The 20,105-nt window shown below is 38.7% G+C and overlaps 1 protein-coding gene across 2 annotated transcripts in view; it reads left to right on the top strand.

Moving 5' to 3' along the window:
* Positions 1-20,105, top strand: part of PREX2 (phosphatidylinositol-3,4,5-trisphosphate dependent Rac exchange factor 2) — a 235,978-nt gene that overhangs the window by 116,204 nt on the left and 99,669 nt on the right. For both annotated transcript variants that reach the window (XM_072951849.1, XM_072951850.1), the window contains exons 16-23: positions 571-713; positions 876-968; positions 2,775-2,923; positions 6,298-6,383; positions 10,964-11,100; positions 13,436-13,553; positions 15,576-15,760; positions 17,819-17,980. In XM_072951849.1, coding sequence (XP_072807950.1) covers positions 571-713; positions 876-968; positions 2,775-2,923; positions 6,298-6,383; positions 10,964-11,100; positions 13,436-13,553; positions 15,576-15,760; positions 17,819-17,980 — 1,073 coding nt within the window. The remainder of the gene's footprint in view (positions 1-570; positions 714-875; positions 969-2,774; positions 2,924-6,297; positions 6,384-10,963; positions 11,101-13,435; positions 13,554-15,575; positions 15,761-17,818; positions 17,981-20,105) is intronic.

The following is a 20,105-nucleotide window of genomic DNA, read 5'->3' as shown; positions in this document are numbered from 1 at the left end:
AACTAGGAATTAGTGGAAACTAAAGTCACATTTCATTCAGAAGACATATTTTTGTTTTGAAGTGTTAGAACAAAATTGACCACAGTGGAAATTGCTCACACACATAAGGGCAGCTCTTAACCCATTTGAATTTTCCCATAATTGTGCAGGATATTAAAAACATAAATGTTTGTGTGTTTTTGCTTAAAATGTTTACTCTAAATTCAAAACACTGTAGGTTTCTGTGTTTTGAACTGCATACATTTTTTGATTCAGTATAATTTTTTACTTAAAGTTGAATTTTAATCTGGAAAGTGACAGACTTGGTTAAGTAGAAAGAAGTTAACAATGACAAAAAAAAACTGCTTATCTTAAAAATTTGAAATCCTTTACGTAACAGTAATTTAAAGGAAACATTGGCTTGAAAGAAATAGAAAAATACCTTTGGGATGTTTGTGAATGTAACTTGTTCAAGGAGCATAAATTTGAGGAATAGGAGAGGTATTACTTTACTGAAGGTCTGTCAGTTTGGAAAATGAGTTTGATTTTTGGATTAATTGAAACAGTTTGAATCTCTCTCTGTTTCCATAGTTGTTGAAAAAAGCGAATTCAAAGACGAACCCCTACTTTTCCGTTTTTTTGCGGATGAGGAAATGGAAGGATCAAATATGAAGCATAGACTTATGAAACATGATTTAAAAGTTGTGGAAAATGTTATAGCTAAGTCACTATTGGTAAGTGTATCACTATGTGGTACAAATTTTCTTCTTGATTAGACATAATCGGGAGATCACATAAACATGTTCGATGGTGATGCAATGTGTCATTTCATTCTGTTAGATTTGTAACTTTTTTCATAGTTGCTTTATTACTAATTTTAATATTTTGCATTTCAGATTAAATCCAATGAAGGCAGCTATGGTTTTGGGTTAGAAGACAAAAATAAAGTTCCAATAATAAAGCTGGTAGAAAAGGGATCTAATGCTGAGGTAATGTAAACTAGCATCTTTATTTAAGTATGTTGTCCATGAGATACAAGTATAAATGTTTTAAACAAATTGAAATCAGCCTTTAAATATCTTTATTGAAAATAATGTTTGAATAGTCTTATTCTGGGATTCTTTTAAATGCTACTGAGATTTGTGACAGAGGGTGTCTGCGTCTGTAGTGATCGTTGCAGGGACACGTTGTAGAGACTAAGCTCTGGACTTGTTGACCTCCTAGGAGTCCACGTGGCTTATTCCACGTTCCTGGGACTTCCCTGTTCACACATTCTAGCCTGCAGCCCTGTGGAGACCACATCAAGTGGGGCTGTGTTATGTGTGTCAGATGGTTCTTCCATCACATCCAGAGCTGTGTCTCCTGTTTTCCTATCAATTTTGGGGGGAGGGGGAGAAGAGAGATAATTAGGTTTATTTATTGATTTATTTTTTGATAGAGGTACTGGGGATTGAACCCAGGACCTTGTGCATACTAAGTGTGTGCTCTGCCGCTGAACCCTACCCCTCGTTTTCCTGTCTCTTTTGATTGTCTTATGTAAGTACAGTTTCCATCGGTAAAGCACATGCTTTGATTTATTTTCTCATTGGGTTAATGCTGATTGGTGTTCTCTTACCTCCCTAGCCTTTTAAATGGAGGAATCTCCTGATCATGCATTCATTCATTCAAATGAATGCAAATATTTATTTAGTATCTGTTATGTGATTGGCAGTGTTCCAAGCTGTGGGAATACGGCAGTAAACAAACTAGGCAAGATTCCCTGCCCTCATGGGACCTACCTTCCAATGTCAGTGTATCAGATTTATCTCTCTGCCATGCATCCCTGTCAGATGCTTAATCCTTAATAAGGAACATGAGATTGAATGAAGCATGGCTTTTAACTTTGAATCTTTTTAAAGTTAGTAGCAAACTGTCACTCATCCTATCTGCTAATGCCCAGGGTCTCTGTCTTTTACCAAAAACACAGTCTCGTGCAAGACAATGATTTATGTCCAGCACATTGATTTCAAACAAAATAAATGGTCAGCTCATACTCTGTTTGTGGAAATTTTTAGTAATTTTCTATGTTGAGGAAATGTTTTCCCCAGCCATTTTTCAGAGGATGTTCCTAGAACCCAGCTTCATCTGACTCTGCCACCAATAAAATACCCTCTCCCAGGTTTTTATATTTAGCTGGTAACCAAAGCAGCATATTGTTTATAGGCAGCAGGGTTGGTTAAGAAGACTGGCCTGGTTGACATGGAGAGATAATGTCTTCCTTAGCATCTTGTGGTCTGCCTGTTAGGGCTCTCGTCCTTGCATTCCCGGCCATACTCTCTTCTGCCCTGTAGACATCTATGCTGTGTGAGGCTAGTTAGCGATGCATATTTGGTTGTCATCAGTGGCTATGTAGAGGTTGAAACTCTCTGAGTTAATTGGATATAAATGGAAAACAGAGTAAAAAAAATTAACCCTGGATTTGACTGTAGTTAAAAGGGTGAAATAAGAAGAACTACAAAATACAACAGGAAAAGGGGTCACAGGAGGAGACAGTGTTAAGTCATGGAGAGAGGGAGGGCAGAGACTTTCAGTCTAGATGGGTGATCAAATGCAAAACTAGGTCAAAGAGAATCGCTGAATTCTCTCTTCCACAGTTCTGTATTGTGACGTTGTGTAAGAACACTGCAGATGTGTTAAAATGTCAAAATCTATAAGTTCTAGACCTTTTCATATTTTGATTCTGTAAAAAAATAGATTTCTTATTAAAATATAGTTTTGTTTTGTTTTGTTTTGTTTTTTTGCTGTTTCCCTCTTAGATGGCTGGCATGGAAGTTGGGAAAAAGATTTTTGCTATTAATGGTGACCTAGTTTTTATGAGACCCTTCAATGAAGTGGATTGCTTCCTGAAATCATGCTTAAACAGCAGAAAACCTTTACGAGTTCTTGTGAGCACAAAGCCAAGGGAGTAAGTTGTATGATTTATGTGGGGTTTAAAAAAAATTATACAGATGTGAATAAAATAGAACAGTTGACAAAGTAAATGTCTGGAATTAAGCATCCCGTTGCTTGGCACAGTTAAACCCCAACAGTGTCACTGGGACTGGCTTTAGATGACGGGGAAAAAACTACACTGCTTATGATGGGAACGTGCTGGCTACGTCAATCAGGTAGTTCCAGCAGAAATCATCTTTTCCTTTTGCTGCTTAAATTTTTCTGGTCTGGATTGGGTTGAATCTGATTCTGAGTGAAGAAAACTAGTAGAACACTTGGTAATAAAAACTGATTCTTCCACGTCCAGCTCTAAGAATTTCAGGGGCGATGAGTTGATCAGATACCATTTATAATGAAATACTCATGGGAGATGGGGTCAGGAGTGGGTGAAAGACACTTCCGTCCCTTTGTGGACTGTGTAATGTTTAAAAAAAAAATCTGTCTATCTATTTACCTATGATGAGAAAAAAGTGAACTTGTGTTTATTACAGGAAATTTATTAGACAGTGCAGATTTTTCTAAAGGAAGACATCTTTTCATATAATCCTATTATCCATAAATAACCCTTGTTATTTTTTTTTTTTTGAAATTCAATGTTAATTGGTCTTCCTAAGTACTGAAACACATACACACAGTCACATATTTATAAAGTGGGAACATGATTAATGATCTGGGTGTTTTTGTTTTTTGAATATGGATATACTTGGAAAACATTGGTTTTTCCTCTGAAAATCATTGATAGTCTAGTGTTCCCTTATCAGATTTCCATGGTTTGTTGAGCCAATTAATTAGTCGAGAGAATGCATAGAAAGTGCTTAGCATAATGTCTTAATGTATAGTGATTGTATTGATATTGCTATTTAAAGTTTCATTATATGATTTATCCATAAGTAATAAGCAATTTCATTAATTTTAAGGTAAATGAAGGCTCCCACTTCAAAACCAAAAAGGTTTATTTTAATTACATATGAAAATATTCTAAGTATATATAGTATAGTATTCTTCCCCAACTTAATGTATATTTTCAGCAGCAGCTGGGCCCGCCGTTTATCGTAAAGAGCTGAAGTGCAGTGTAGCGGGCTGGAATCTGCGGCTCCCACCAGCGGCTTACCAAGGCGTCTGAAGGAGTGAGTGCGACTCACTGAAGTTACTGATTTAGGAAGACTCAGAGATACAGGGCAGCGAATGACCATAATGATGTCTTCTCTCTAGCCCTGATTATGGTCTGTTGCTCCCCCTTCACCCAGCCCTGTCTAGGATGAGGCTAACCTCGTCGCCTACCTCTAGACTAATCTGAGGGCGTTAAAAAGGGGAAGGACAGACTGGAAAGGAAGCAGGCGGCAGTACTCATCAGCAGTCAGTTCAGAGTGATCACTAGCAAACATCAGGGGGCCTTCCTCGTGGCCCCCTGCCCCCTGATGTAACCCTGCAAATCCTGGTTCACTGCTCGTAGACATTTCAACAGTTACAGGACTCTGAAGTCATTAACTCGAAAACTGAATAGAAAGGGGCAGATCCTTAGTCCTAGAATTAGTCACTAGGTAAGCCGGGTTGGAACCTGGGTCTCCCGACTCTTCCCTCAGTTTGCTGCAGTGTCTGGAACCTGCTATTTCTGGGCCAGGCTCAAGCCTGTCTTCTGCCACTTGCTTGTTCACTGTGTTGCTTTAACATCCTCATCCATGAAAAAAAAAACAATGGGAATGATACGAGTTCTTACATCACGGAGGTGCTAAGAACGTTGAATAAATTTAGGTTTGTAGAGAACCTCGTCACGTGCTCAGCCTGTAGCGTGCGCTCCAGTGATGGTGTCTGTGACGCTTCTTGCCTCTCTCATTGCATGGTTTTCACTGTTTCTTTATAACATCAAGAACATATTTTACATTGTATTTTAAAACTGCTTTGAGGATGGAGCGCTCAGTTTTTTCCTTTTTATTTTCAGAATTTTTCTTTTGAACCTAGCTGTATTTTATGCTTGGTAACATCAAGGAACTTTTCAAAAGGCTCTGCGGCAGATAATTTAATACACTTATTTTCTACAGGAAATGAGCGTTCCTCTTGTACAAACTGAATTCTTCTTTTAACAGACCATATAGTGGTCCCAGCAGGAAAACATGTTTTCCAGAGGTTGTTTTCTGAAGAAAATGCATCTGTACGCATTTTGTTAAGAAAAAAATATAAGAATCTTCTTGAAGATTAGAGTAAGGTCAATCTTGCATTGCAATATAAGGATATGACCTTGCTCAGAAAGAGAGACCACTGTGAATTCCTCACAGTCCGAAAGCAGCAGTAATTCACCATGGCCTGAAAGCTCCAAGTTATTTCAGCAAAACTGAACTGTCATTCCTAACCTAGAGAAGCAGGAGCTCCCTCTGTTTTTTTGTTTCGTGATCAGAAGACGTATTTATTCCCTTCTCTTTTCCTTAGTCAGTTGTCCGTTTTCCAGTGTCCCTTTGACAGACGCTGGTAACAAGGTGCTGTTCAAAGGAAGTGGATACAACCTTATACCCCAGTGTATTTAATTAAGAATAAAGGATAGTCCCGTTCTGTGACCTCTGTCCCACCGACACGCAGATCACTTCACAGTGCATAACCTAATTTATAAAAACATTTTCAGGGTTCCCTGGGACAGCCTGCATTTCTATCACGGAACGCTGTAATACCTGCCTGGGTTATATGTTAAATTGCAGGGCCAGCCTGTGCCTTCAGGCCTAAATGTATGGCTTTCTCAAATTTTCTAGGCTCAGTGTTGCTCAAACCGACCCCACAGCTCTTTCAGAAACTGCAAATCAGTGCTACTGTGCCTAACTCCGGGCTCCGTCTAATGTGCCCTTGAAGTGCTGCCAACTTTTATTTCATGATTAATTCATCGTCTTTCAGAAAACACTTTTGTTTCTTGGGCACTGAGGGCTAGCCATCAACATTTATTGCGTTGTGTTCATTTGTCTTTACTCTCTACGGCGATTTATTAAACCCACTTTTACTGTTGTGTTCCGTCTTATCTCACGTTCTCTGCTTTTCATGGCTGCTATCTGATTTCCGCCTTCCTTCCATGGAGTAGCTCGTTTGTCACCGCCAGTGGGACATCCCTCCCTGGTTTGCCGTGACACCTAAACTCAATGTCTCCAGGCCTTCATCTTCTTTTCCATGTGGATCCATTAAAAATATTGCTTTCCTTATTCAGGTTTAGCTTTTGATGTGCTATTCTTTTAAAAGTCCACTGAATAAACACTGAAGTGAATCGTATTCTTAAACTGTGTTGATGTCGAGCTGTTGTTTATGACAAAAAATATTGTTTTGACCAGGTGTGGCATTTTAAAGCCATCTTCCTTATTTTTTGATTGATTTCAGGACGGTGAAAATCCCAGATTCCGCTGAGGGACTCGGATTCCAGATCCGAGGATATGGCCCGTCGGTGGTGCACGCAGTAGGAAGAGGTGAGAAATTCATCCTGTGTGGAAACCAGCTCGCCGGCATGTTTGCATAGTCCTTGCTGAACAAGAGTGTGTTTAAACTGTGCACAGTCATGTTGCTCTGAATTTTCTCCCTCATGTTTTTACCATGTTAGCTCAATGGTAGTACATTCCTAAAACAATATTTTTTCAAAAATTCTTCAAAATTGTAAGACATATTTATCATTGTTAAAAATTCATTAGAGAATAGCGTTTCCCAGTCTCACTTTTCTGCATGCTTCAGTTTAGTCCAAAGGTATAATGATTTTAAGGTTGTCTCTTTTTCTCTGATGGCAAGTTACTATATTTTTGTCAGTAATTCAAAGATGTGAGTTTTCGCGTTTAGGAATAATCTGTGTGCTTTATATAAAGCCTGTTGCTATGTGATTACTTCAAGGATTCTCATAAACCATGCACTTTATAAACCATCAAATGCATTTTAAATCAAGTAATTTAGGTGACTAAAAATGTATGTTTGTATTTTATTCTCTTTTTGTTTGAGAGGCAAATCAGCTATTGACATCTCTTGCTAACGTATGTATTTTTAAATTTTATGCTAACACTAGGATGATTTAAGGGAGTAACTGCTCGTTCCGCACTGCTAACCATAGTAAATAAATTGCTGCTGTAGCAAGAAGTATCACTGTGAGCAAAAGAGGCCGTGCATTTATCTTAACAAGAGACGTACATGCTTTTCATTACTAAGATTTGTGAAATATAAAGCATCATAATATGATCACCCCAACATTAGACTGGAAAATTTTGAGAGGGCATTGCTGTCAGAATCAAATTGAGAACATACTAGCTAGGTTGTAAAATTGCGTTCATTAAGTGGATATATGATAAAAATGAATCTTATTTCAAAAACTTGTCTTTTCACTCAGATTTTTAAAACATATAGATGAATAGACATTTAAAATGTTTCCAATCACTCATTAAAATGATAAAACTGGAATGGGATACAGTTCATACTGAGTTAAGGTATTTGATACATTGAGTATCTTTTTCCTTTTCACTAAAGCAGAAAGGAGCAAGTCACATTATTAGGGCTATGAAATAACTGGAAGCCTACGTGAATCAGATTGTACCTCTTTTCCCCTTGCAGGATCATTTAAAGATCGGGGTTCTGTTTTTGAGACTTGGTGACAGGGTAAGGCCAGGGCTAGTTACTATGCTTTTTTTGTGTCTAAAGAGTAGAAGAAAGAAACGCTTCCATGCTTTTCTTTTTGGGTGTATATTAAGTAAGATATTAGTCTGTGGCTTCCTTTTGCACTGTAATTTTGCCAAGAGAAACAGAAACTTCTTACCCATTTTTCTCCTTCAGCCCTTTCTCCTGGTCACACACTGCAGTGTGTCCATAACGGGGATTTCAGCTGTGGAGTCTGCAGTCCCAACATGCCAGTTTCTGACCCAGCCTCTCTTTTTGGTCTCTTATCTCTTTGGCATTCTCAGGTTGTTTTAAAATCCAGTTAGAACCATCATTCTTTGGATCCTTCTCTTTTCCTCCTGGTGAATCACACCCCTCAGAACTCTACTTCCTTTCTTAGCCAGCTTTATCCCCACGGTGGGTCACTCTCTTCTCAGCATCATCAAGGTCCGCTCATCTGTACCCCTGAGGTGTGCATCTGGGGTCTTCTCATCCCTGCCTCTCAGGTGCATCCAGGCCACCTCATTTCAGCCTTGAATAAACCTGTCTTTGCTCTTTCTCCTGAGCAACTACAAAAGAACACTGTTAGGGACCCATGTCGTTGCAATTCCCGGTCTTGTCTTTCGCTGAACCCATATTACTTACTAATAGGTCGTCTTTTCACGGGTCTGATCAGCTCCCCCTTTTTCTCTGATTATTACCTCCCAAGATGACTTTCTCTCTCGTCTCACAGACGTGGTCAGGCTCCCAGGTGTGGAGCCTTCCAACTCCCACACCTTTTGTGTGCACACACGTTGTTGGCTGTTTCACCATCACAAATTTTTCTCTTACTCTAGAGGAGGAGGTCTTCCTTCTTCCTCTCTGGAGTTCAAGGTTAATATCTGAGAAATAGTCTGAGCCCATCCCTTCAGATACCACCTCTGGAGTGTTACACCGTCAGATATCCCCCTTCCAGAATTTTCAGCCTTTCTCTTCACTGGATTACTATGCTACAGGCTGTAAACATGCTCAATTGTTTCTCATTAAAATAAACCAAGAAACAAACGGTCTTAAAAAGAACAGCAAACACAAAGCTTTCCCACTTCCTTGCTTTCCCTTCCAGACCCTTGCTGCTCAAAGTGTGGTCCGCAGACCCACGGCGTTGGCATCACCTGGGAGCCGGTTAAAAATGCAGACTCTCAGGCCCTGTCCAGGACATTCTGAGTCAGAATCTGCGCTTTACCAAGGCTCCCAGGAGATCTGTATGCACGTCAGAGACTGAGATCCTCGGCTCTGGAATAATGCTCTCATCACTTGTATTTTTGTCATGGCCAAACTTCCTGAAGTGCTGGTTTATGTTTTTGCTGGCCCTTCCTCACTTCCTGTTTGAATTTTAGCCCAGTGCTGTAGACATCGCCTCCCACCTCCTACCCATGTCTGCTGGAGTAATTATGGACTTAACTGGAAATACGATGGACACTGAGGGTCCTTGTCTTAACTGATTTTTCCGTCGCATTTGTTTAAACTGACTACTCCCATTTGCCCACAATGTTCCTATCTTGATTTCTGAGATGTTGCCTTTCAGATTTGTTTCCTGACCCTGCTCTGCCAGCCCTTCGTCTGTGGACCCCTCACTGTTGGCACTCCCTTCTCTTCTGTGCTTTCTTGCTCTCCGTAAACAGCTGTGTTGATCTTCCTTGCTGGGGATTTCTAAATCTCTTCCTCCAGCCCAGATCCCTTTCTTGAGGTCTGCAGTTTAGATCTAATTGTTTATTCGGCATCTCCACCTAAATGCTCCTGTGGCACCTTAAAGCCCAGTATTATCCCCAGTTGAACTTTTCGTCTATTCTCTGAAGCTGCTTTAGCTTTTATATTCTCTCTTTATTTACATGACTGTATCTACTCAGCCGCTGAGTCCAAAGGCACAGGAGTGACCTGGTTACTCTAGCCTCTCCATCACCTCTGTCATCAAATGTCAATTATTTGATCTCATTCTCCCCTTTAGAACTAATGCTACCTTGGTTCTAGCCTGGGAATTTGCAGTAGATTCTTGCTGTGATTTTTATTTTTGACATAAAGTCGAGTGGTCCATTCCTCTGTTTTGGGGGATCATGTCACTTCTCTGCTTAAAATTCTTTTTTCTTAAATTATTTTGGTTTTTTTTGTTGGGGGGGATTATGTTTATTAACTTATTTATTTTCAAATGGAGGTACTGGGGATTGAACCCAGGGCCTCGTGCATGCTGAGCATACACTCTACCACTGAGCTAGACCCTCCCTGCTCTGCTTAAAATTCTTAAACGTTTTTCCCCTTTATGTATAGTAAGGTTCACACTCTGAGGACTTCGCACAAAGCTCACGAGGACTTCGCCACCTGCCTCCGCTCTGCCCCCAGTCTCTCTCTCACCCGCTTCCATTCTAAGCGCACACCGACTGCTCACATGTTCCCAGATGTCCAGGTTATTTCTTGACTCATTGACTTTTTTCAGGCTGTTCTTTCTGGTGAGATTGTCCCTGTCTCCCTCAATACTCAGTTTAATCCAGAAAAACCACTTAATATTTGAGAGTGAATTTTAGTGAGGAGAAAATATATACTGTCTTCTTGAATGTAAATTATGTTCTTTAAGATGTTCAATAATTCCTTCGTGGGGGAAATTACTTACAAAGGAAGGCTCGTGTAACATACTTAACGATAAGTTTTACAATCATTGGTATTACTTATATTCATTATATTTAGCAACGGTCCTTTGTAAGTGTTGATTTGTTCAGAATGCCAAACAGTAATGATTGAAAGGTTCTGAAAATCTTAACTCACTGGTTAGGATATGACACAGCATCTATGCAAATAAATGATGGAAAGTCAATGTTCTCTAATTAATTTTGCTCTCCACAAATTCTCTGGTTCCTGACCCTTTGTGTGTATCTTGAACTCTTACTTTTCTTAGCAAATCGGGTCCATTAGGAGTTGCTAATTGATTTTTTCCCTTAAGAATTTCTTTTAATTGTTGGCATTTAAAAAATGAAAGTGAATACTATTTTAATATTTAGAGATTTCATAGACTGAAGGAAGATACAGAAGGAATATGTCTCTGGCTTTCTCATTTTGCCGTTATATATGCATAGTTAGAAAATTAGATTGATTAGACATTTGAAAGGGTAAAGAACTGATTAGCATTATAAAGGTCACTTTACAATATCCCTTCAAATTAATTCTTAGAGGGTTGGGAAAATATTCTATTTTATTATATTAAACATAGTTAGAATGGCCAATTAAAAATCAGAGAATTTTTGAAGAGGGCATTGCTATCAGAACCAAATTCAAGAATATGCTAGTTAGATCTTTATTATATTTTTAAACTGCTTTCCTTAATGTATATGAGATTAAAGTGAACCTTATTCCTAAAACTGGTTTTTGGTCATCGTCTCATTCGTGTTTAAAGGAACTGTGGCCGCGGCAGCCGGTCTTCACCCTGGACAGTGCATCATCAAGGTGAATGGAATCAATGTCAGTAAAGAGACACACGCCAGCGTCATTGCCCATGTGACAGCCTGCAGGAAGTACAGGAGGCCCACCAAGGTAACCCCCTCTGCTGCCCTAGCGCTAAGCTGCGGTCTTGCACAGAAGGCCCCGGGGACCAGAGCTCTCTGTGGTTTCCACTGCCAGGTTCACATTTAAGCACGACATGGTCAGTCTCCCAGTGATTGTTCTATCTGCGTGATTAGTTACAATCAGTTTTGCTTAAATGGCTGCCTTTGATTGCTACAGCGTTCTCACCAGTGTAAAAAGTGCTCTGGGACATTTTCATTTTCACCGTGATACAGGTTTTCAGACAGAAAACTGTTTACCAAATTGAAATCCAAAAGTATGAACTCTTTTCTTGACCCTTGTGATTGCCTTAGATTCTGTAATGGTCATTGTGTACCGTTTAATTATAAGACTCTGTGAAAAAGAAAAATTTGTGGGTTTTATAGGGTCTGTGATTGATTTTTAGATATATTTATTTAGGTAACTAGATTTAGCTCTTAAAAGAGAATGCCAATAGCTGCTTGCCATCACTTAAAATTTTAAGCACTATCCTCTGATGCAAATTTTAAGTGCTATAGAAGAATAAAATAAGAATCCTAATTTATGAGCAAAGCTTATTATCTCATGAGATACAAGTGACTGTTGAGTTATAAGGAAAAAAATCTCAAATTAATCAGCTGAATGCAAAAGGAATTTTAAAGGAGAAGCTTTGTATTCTTTCTGTCGTACACGGTGAACTATTTTCTGGATTTGAGAGTATCACTTTGTGTCCAAACCAGGAAGATGACTGACTATTTTCTCATAGGCCAGGACTGACATCCTGCAAGATACGGAGGCTACGAGAAAAATAGCTGATCAATTTTGCTCACAAATAAGGTCAAATGAGCAGAGCAAATTGGAGTTCATGCATAGTTGCATAGGTTTTTTTGGGTTGACAGTAGGTAAATGAACATTTCTTAAACTATACTATTGAATGGAGTTTTAAAGACATCTCTGAAATGATCAGTCTTTCCCCTTCTATCTGAATTTTAATAAGTAGCCACACTGATTTGAGTTTCACTTCTTTTTATTTTCCTTGCCTTCCTTCTTGGAGGAGTATCGATCAGTGAAATAATTAAGAAAAGCAATGAAAGGACAGAAAAATTCACTAAGTAAATAACATGCTCTATCAGGTATCATTGTTACAAAACAGACTGTCTCAAAACTTAGTGGTTTAGAATAACAGTGATTAATTATTTCTTTTGATTCTATGGGGTGACTGGGTGTTAGTTCCTGTGAGGACCTTGGTGTGGCTACAGTCTGCGGGGAACTGTTCCCGGAGTTCCCCTTCTGTTGGCCTCTCACTCCAGAGTTCCTCCACATGGCCTCCCTTTCCAGTTTTTGGCAAACTTTTCCTTCCTGCATGGTGTCTGGATTTCAAGAAGGAAGATTACAAGTGATCAGCTTTCTCCACCATACTTGCTACTATCCCTTTGACAGGTCAGGTCACATGTCAAGCCCAGGGTCAAGTGTGGGAAGGAGCTATGCACAAAGGTGTGGCTTCCGGGGTATGTAGCTCCCTGGAGGCCACAACAGGTTACCAAGATCAATTTGAAATGAGTGAATGTTAACTAGCATTTTAATAATGTGTAGCAATGTAATAATTAAACGCAATTGTGAAGTGACTACAAGAGAAGAAAATAGCTAATACAAATTATAGCACACTTCAATAGTGCAACTCAGTTTATCATCTTACCTAGGAAAAGTATAAACGTTAAAGTAATACCACCCTGAAAACTTCACTTGGTAGCCGTTTCATCTCTCTCATTTATTTAAATAAAATGGGAACTGCTACTTCAATTAAAATTTGGGATGGTTTATGACATGCAGGGAGTAAAAGATGGTTACATCAATTGGAAACCCAATGAGATGAAAGGTGTTCTTCCAATTTTCTTACTGGTTTGATTAAAAAAACTCATTAAACTTGTCAAAATGTATGTGACTGTTAGGGGAGTATTTAAATCATTTGTGCAATTATAGATGATTGATTCTTCAAAAAACTGTCCATCTAACATTTATTTATTTTAAAATGTAATTTATAAATCATTTTAAGATATATTTGAGGCATTTAAGGAAGACATTTGGGAAATATATCTTATTTAAAAACCTATCTTTGGAAGATATAATTTTAAGCTTAAAAACGTCTGTTTGTTGAACAGTATCATTGCTGTCAACTTTCTATTAGTTTGTGATGTTGATCTTCTCTCTCTTTCAAATTTTATCATTTTCAAATGAACTAGAAGAGTGAATAAGATACAGCTCTCCTTCTGAAGCAGGCTTATGAAATGGATAATGCATTTTGGGAAGCACTAACATCTCTGAGATTTATTTCTCCCTCCATTTCCAGCAAGATTCCATACAGTGGGTTTACAACAGCCTTGAAAGTGCCCAGGAAGACCTTCAGAAGTCTAACTCCAAACCCCCTGGAGGTGAAGCAGGGGATGCTTTTGACTGTAAAGTAGAAGGTGGGTTCCTCGTTTTTCTCCTCATTGGCTTATATATAATATTCTTTTCTGATGTGCCGTTGCCTAGCCCCAGCTGTTGAAAATCTTACATGTTCAAGCCATGTCTTAAGTCATTATCTCAAATAGATGTCATGTCAGATCTTAAGACATAAAATCTGGTAGCTAACATAGACTAGCTATGACACTTTCTTAGGCACTTTATTACGTTTATTACATTTTTTACATGGATTATCTCTTCGAGTCATCCAAAAGGAAAATCTCGTAAAGGTGCAGCTATCATCATCTCATTTTATGGGAGAAGAAATGGAAGCCTGTATAGATTCAGGGATGTGCCCAAGCTAGTACGTGGTAGAATGAGGCTTCAAACCCAGGTTACGGTGTGTTTCCTTGTTGGAGTGTAAGCATTGTGTAGACCTTCCCCTTCCAATGTGGTTCACAGAACAGTGGCATCAGCGTCACCTGAGCAAGATAGAGAAGCCGAATTTTAGCCCCACCCCAGATCGACTGAATCAGAACCCCCCTTTTAACAAGACCTTCTCTGTATGTACATTAAAATTTGAGCAGCCCTAGTTTAGAAGGTCTGTAGTTCCTTCAAAAGTACTTTCTTGATTCCAGTAGCTTTTACTATTTTCTAACATTGACAGTGATGAAAGAAGCAAGCTAATAGTGTAACAACGAGGGAGAGAGAGAGGCCATTTGTTAAGGACTCGTACTGTTTTCTAGTGAAGCAAACTAGCGGATTGCTATGGTCAGTGGCGAAGGGTGAAGGGACTGAAGCAATTACACTTAGGTTTGTCTTTGACAAATACCTTGAACTGTTGTTTCAGAACTTTTTCATAGAGGTCCCTGAATCCTCTCTTACATTTTCTTAGTATCTTTCCACTCATATTATTGGTGGATGTCTCTGGACATTTTTATTGTACTATTAGGTCCTTCCAAACCAGCATAGCTGGAGAATTCCCTGTGCACACTGATCATATGGGGGTACTTAGGAAAAGGTGATTTTCTCTCCTCTCCTGGAAGGCCACTTGGTAGGAGCCCCTCAGATCATGGACAATGTCAGAAATATTTCATCCTCATTGGAGCAGCAAGGTCCTAATGATGAATCAGCTCCCTTATTTATTTAAATAAGGACAAATCTCAGGACCGTATCCTGAGGCTTTTATTCCTCATTTATAGTTAGTTTTTGCTAATCATCATTGGTGCCACAGTGAAAGGCAGAGTGGGTTAATGAGATGCTCTGGAAATTGGTTTCTAGCTATTCTGGGACTTAATTATTTTAAAGTAAACCATTTTTCTGTTTTTGCCTATTTTATATTTATTGTTTCTGCTATCCTAGGGCTTATTGTTTTAAGTAAACTAATATCCTATTTTTGCTTATTTAATATTTACTGTTAGAGTCCTCAGCAGTTTCTTGCTTGACATTTTAGGCATTTTTTTTTCCCACTAGCCAACTGATGATTATTGGCCCATAGAAAGACGTTCCAGATGGAAATGTTATAGTGAACAATGACACATTTTCTCAATGAGTTAGCTTCAAAAGATGCTGTTTGGGAACATTCAGGCACTCTGTGCTGAAAAAAATAATTATCACATCTCCTTTCTGCTTCTTCAGTACGATTTCATGTGTATTTTCTGCTTTGAGAAAAATTCATCCAAAGTTTGAGGCAGTGTTAAAAACCCTGACTTTAAGTTAGTTACACATGTTTTTAATGAAAAAATACAGAATTGTATATTTAATGTTTATATTGATATAAATAGGCATATGTATGGTCCATAGATCAAAATGGATGTGCAAAGATCAGACTAGTCATGTTAGAGTGGTAAGATTTGGATCAATCATAAATTTTTTAAATGTTCTTTTTTTAAAAAAATGTCAAGAATAGATGCTTCATTTAGCACATCAGATTGAGTCATCCTTGAAAGAACTCTTTAAAAAAAATATTCAGAGAGACTCAAATTACTTGAAGAGACTAACAGACCCTTCCTGAATTTGCTGAATTAAAGTTGTCTTTGTTCCAGAGGTGATTGACAAGTTCAGCACCATGGCCATCATCGAAGGCAAGAAGGAGCACGTGAGTCTGACGGTGGATAACGTCCATCTGGAGTACGGCGTCGTGTACGAGTATGACAGCACCGCAGGCATCAAGTGCAACGTGGTGGAGAAGATGATCGAGCCCAAAGGCTTCTTCAGCCTCACTGCCAAGGTGTGCACCATCGTGGGGAAGGGAGGGATTTTGTTCTAAGTAAAGCGACTAAAACCCTCCTCCACCCCCACTTTAAAAAAAATGTAAATGGCTGGATATGTTTCAGCTGTCGCCTCATTCAGGTTCTTTTTTGCTTTTTCCCCCATTACTCAGCTTGTGTACAGTTTTTTTTTTTTTAATTCATCCCTTTTGGGATGCTTGCCCAGGCGCGCATTAGTTGATTTGGCAAAGGCTTCTCTGCATTTAGTAAGTTTGCTTTGTCTGTTAATTCAGTTTCATGAATACGTTTCAGATGGTTTCATGACAGGTAATGCTTCTTTTAAATGTACATAATCCTCTGAGAATTATTTGAAGTCGTAAAATACGTTAGAAGAGATTTCAAATTTTGCAAGTCTCGTGCTTATTTCATACAATTTCTCAAAGCTTGGAGATCGGTTTGTGACTAGATCTTCGGGTATTTATATAATTTTTAGTTGCAGAGGGTCTCATTCTCAGTCCTTAGACTGAAAGCACGATAGGGAGGGAGGCAGTCTTCATCCAGATTGATAAAACATATGGTAAGAGGTGACCCCGTGCTTGCGTTCCACGATCCTTCCGCAAGGTAAATCGATCAGACTCATGTTGGATCTCTGCAGGTTAGAGCTTTGGTGTTTCATCTGGTTTTGTATCACCCTGTGAGGATTTAGGTATTACACGTAAGGAATAGGACATACAGCTTTGCCCCCTTTATTTCTTCATTTCATTTCTTGGTTCAGATATGTGTAGTTGAGATAGGTCTAACATTAATAACATGTATTGTTTTTTAAACTTTAGTGGAAGAAAATACTATAAAAAGCTAAAGGCACTATTTCAAAAATAACTATTTTATGTTTTTGTTTTATGTTCTGAAAGTCAGCTTTTTCAAAAATCCTGTCATTCTGATGACATTGTACCACTGTATGTGTCGACTGATAGAGGGTCTATATTTTCAAAAGGCAACCCCTTCCCAACTGTATTATACTATTAAGAGGGTGCATGGCAGCGTCTAGGACTAAGGTATCGAAATTATTTTATTTCACTTTTCCAGCTATTTCAAATTTGCAACATTTCATGGATTGTTTTATATATGACAGCTGTAGAACTCAGTCCTGAATGTATTTTCATTTTACACACGAAGAAAAGAATGTCAGAGAAATTAAGACATTTAACCAAGATAACACTGCTAACGAAAAAGTGAACTCTAATTTCTAGACTCATGATTAAGCAAAAAGCTCACACTATATTCTACAAGACAGAAATGGAGGTGGTGAAGGAGCTCAAATAAACATAGCATCTGCACATCATCTCTTTCACACAGTATTATTCAGAAGTAAGGTAAGGGTATAAGCAGTCCATCATAGACCCTGTATATAAATAAGACATATTCTCAATTCATTGGAAAGTCTCAGTGATCCACGGTGTACACACACACACACACACACGAACACACACACAAATGCTGCCTTATAATTGATTCAAATAGCCACAAGGATCTACTAATTGCATTCATCATGTGGATGCTTTCTGTCTGATGCTTTTATCAGGTAGAGCTCAGACACTGAAAGCAGCATTGCTTTTTATGTTAGCAAGAGATCTCATTTTTTCATTCCTTCAGCAAACATTTGTTACATGCATTCTCTGTACCAGGCTTTTAGTAGCAAGTAACGGTATGGTTTTCTTTAGTTTTTGTTGTTCTACTACCAAACTGAGAAAAAAAAATGTTCTGAGTAACTGACTGAAATGTGGGCGATGTGTTCCCACATTAGAGCGTACTGATTTATCCGGCAGGGAGTCTTTGAAGTCCACTCACCTCCCTCAGGCAGCCTTTTATAGCAAACAGAAGGGAAAACATGAGCTGCCAGACACACAAGTCCATCACTTCACTGCCAGGGTTTTATTGAACCTAGAAATCCCGGGCAGCTAAAAGCAGCACTCTGGGAAAAGTTACCCTGTGTTGTGGAATTGTAAAAATTTTATTTGGCTAATTTTAAAGGTTTTTATGTTCTTGGTTCTATTTTGTGTGTGTTGGTGTGTCTACAGATTCTTGAAGCCCTGGCTAAAAGCGATGATCATTTTGTACAAAACTGCACCAGCCTCAACTCTTTGAACGAAGTGATTCCTACTGAGCTTCAGAGTAAATTCAGTGTCGTTTGCAGTGAAAAAATTGAGCGCATATGTCAGAGAATATCCAGTTATAAAAAGGTAAAAGTTCTCTGTATACATTTTATAAGTTATTGTTATTCAAATTATTATTTTAATGTCAAATTTAATTCAGTTCTTGGTATTTTCATTACTTACTTACGTACCAGTTTATTGAAATAATGGTAACGTTTATATAACATTTTAGAGTTTTTCAAGTGCCTTTATATCCTTTACCGCATTTGAACCTGTAAGGTAGGTCATTATTCCACATTTTCCAAATATAATAACTGAGGCCTTAATTAAATTACTTACTGTAAAATATAGAGTTGGGTTTTAAATCCAGGCCACCTAATTCTGAAGTCAGAGTTTCAAATGGCACTAGAGTTTTTCTTTCTCTGTTCTCTTAATAGAGGGAACAGAGCCCAGAATCAGGAAGTACATGGAACACAGGCTGTTTTTAATGGATTCATTTGACATATTAATTGGGCATATTTTCCTTGGTACCAGGAATACGGCAGCAAAGATAGATCTTTCCTCTCACAGTGTTTACCTTTGAATGGGGGAAGCGGCAACAAAGTAAACACATCTCTACAAAAGGGGGAAAAACAAACACTGAGGAGCTATGAGGAAATCACAACAGGGAGCCAAGCTGGGACGTTGCAGGGTGGTCAGGCTAGACGGGGTGGCTGGGCGAGCCTCTGTGAGAAAGCTTGTGTCTGACTGACAAGTAGAACTCTGCCTTTAAATGGGAGGAGGAAGCATCCAGGCAGACAGGGCAGCTGGTGCAGGGACCCCAAAGCAAAAAGAAGGCCAGGATGTCAGTGGGGGAGTGACCAGTCATAAAGTGGGAGGCTTGGGCAGGGACCAGTCTGAGGAGCGGTGGAAGCTTTTTATACCTTTTGGAACACCGGAAGGAGTTGAGATTCTTACATCAATGCAAAGCGGTTGGAAGCTTTTAAATAGAACACGGACTTCATCTAATTTAGATTCTTTAAAGCTTTCGGGCTCTGTAGGAACGGGTTGCAAGGGGCAACAGTGGAGGCGTGGAGAGGTGTGGGAAGCCTCTGTGATAGTCCAGGCGAGTGATGGTGATCGTGTGGACTAGGGTGAAGACGCCAGAGGAAGAACATTAGATGAATCTGAGGATATATTTTAGCAGAAGAATAAATAAAAATTGATCTCCAAAACATATCTTATAGCAGGTTTTAATTTTTTTTCTATTTATATCAATGGGAGACCAGCTAATTAAATTATTCCCTCAAAATGAGGCTGATTGCTTTGAATTTGGTACATTCATACTAGGAAATGTTATTTATCTCAGTGTTTATGAATATGAGTGAATGGTATGTTTTATGTTCCTGATATGGTAAGTGAAAGATAAGCCTGTATGTGTCCCGATATGTCCAAGTGAAAAATAAGGAAATGTGTGAATGAAAACCTAAGGGACTTGGACTTTGGTTACCTCAGGTAGGGGAAGGGGTAGGGGGACCACTATGTTTTTCTTTAAGCACTTCCTATAACGTTTGGCTTGTTAGGTTGAATATGTTTTGCTGTCATAATTTTTGAGAAGTCCGTTCTCATGAAGAAAAATGATATTCAGGATCACTGCGTAACGGTCACATCTGTTCATCCTCTTCCATGATTGCTATTCACCTCTTTGAATTTGGGAAAGAGTCCATGAGTGTGTCTTGTTGAAGGTCAGGAGCAGGAGATTTTCCTTTTACTTGTCCTTCTTCTGTGAGATGTGACAGTGCTTTGAAGTTAAATTTAAAAGCTGTAAGCAAATGCAAATGAGTAGTCCCCTTTTGAACGCACTTTGAAAAGAGAATCATTCTACTTCAGAGACAGATTTATATAAAGTATGACAGGGTTCAGGCAGATTCTGGTTATCAAACTTGTCACTGTGTGTGTGTGATTTCTCTTTCAATTTTTTTTTCCTGTTTTCTTCTCATCATTCAAACAAACAAAAGCAGTAGAAGTGGCTTAAAGAAATATACTTAGAAAAAGGTAGGCTATATAAACCAAAACAAAACATTAGAGAGAAGATATATTTTGTAGGGTATTGATTCAGCTGCTTTAAGAAGGACCAAGACAACACAGGCTTAAACAAGAGAGAAAGTGTATTTCTCTCTCAGTGAAAGTCCAGGCTGATAGGAGTCTGGTGAGAGGGAGCTGGATGGTCTTC

This window comes from Vicugna pacos, chromosome 29 (genome assembly GCF_048564905.1).
Source record: "Vicugna pacos chromosome 29, VicPac4, whole genome shotgun sequence".
Lineage (NCBI taxonomy): Eukaryota > Metazoa > Chordata > Mammalia > Artiodactyla > Camelidae > Vicugna > Vicugna pacos.
This window is presented reverse-complemented; position numbering and strand designations above follow the sequence as displayed.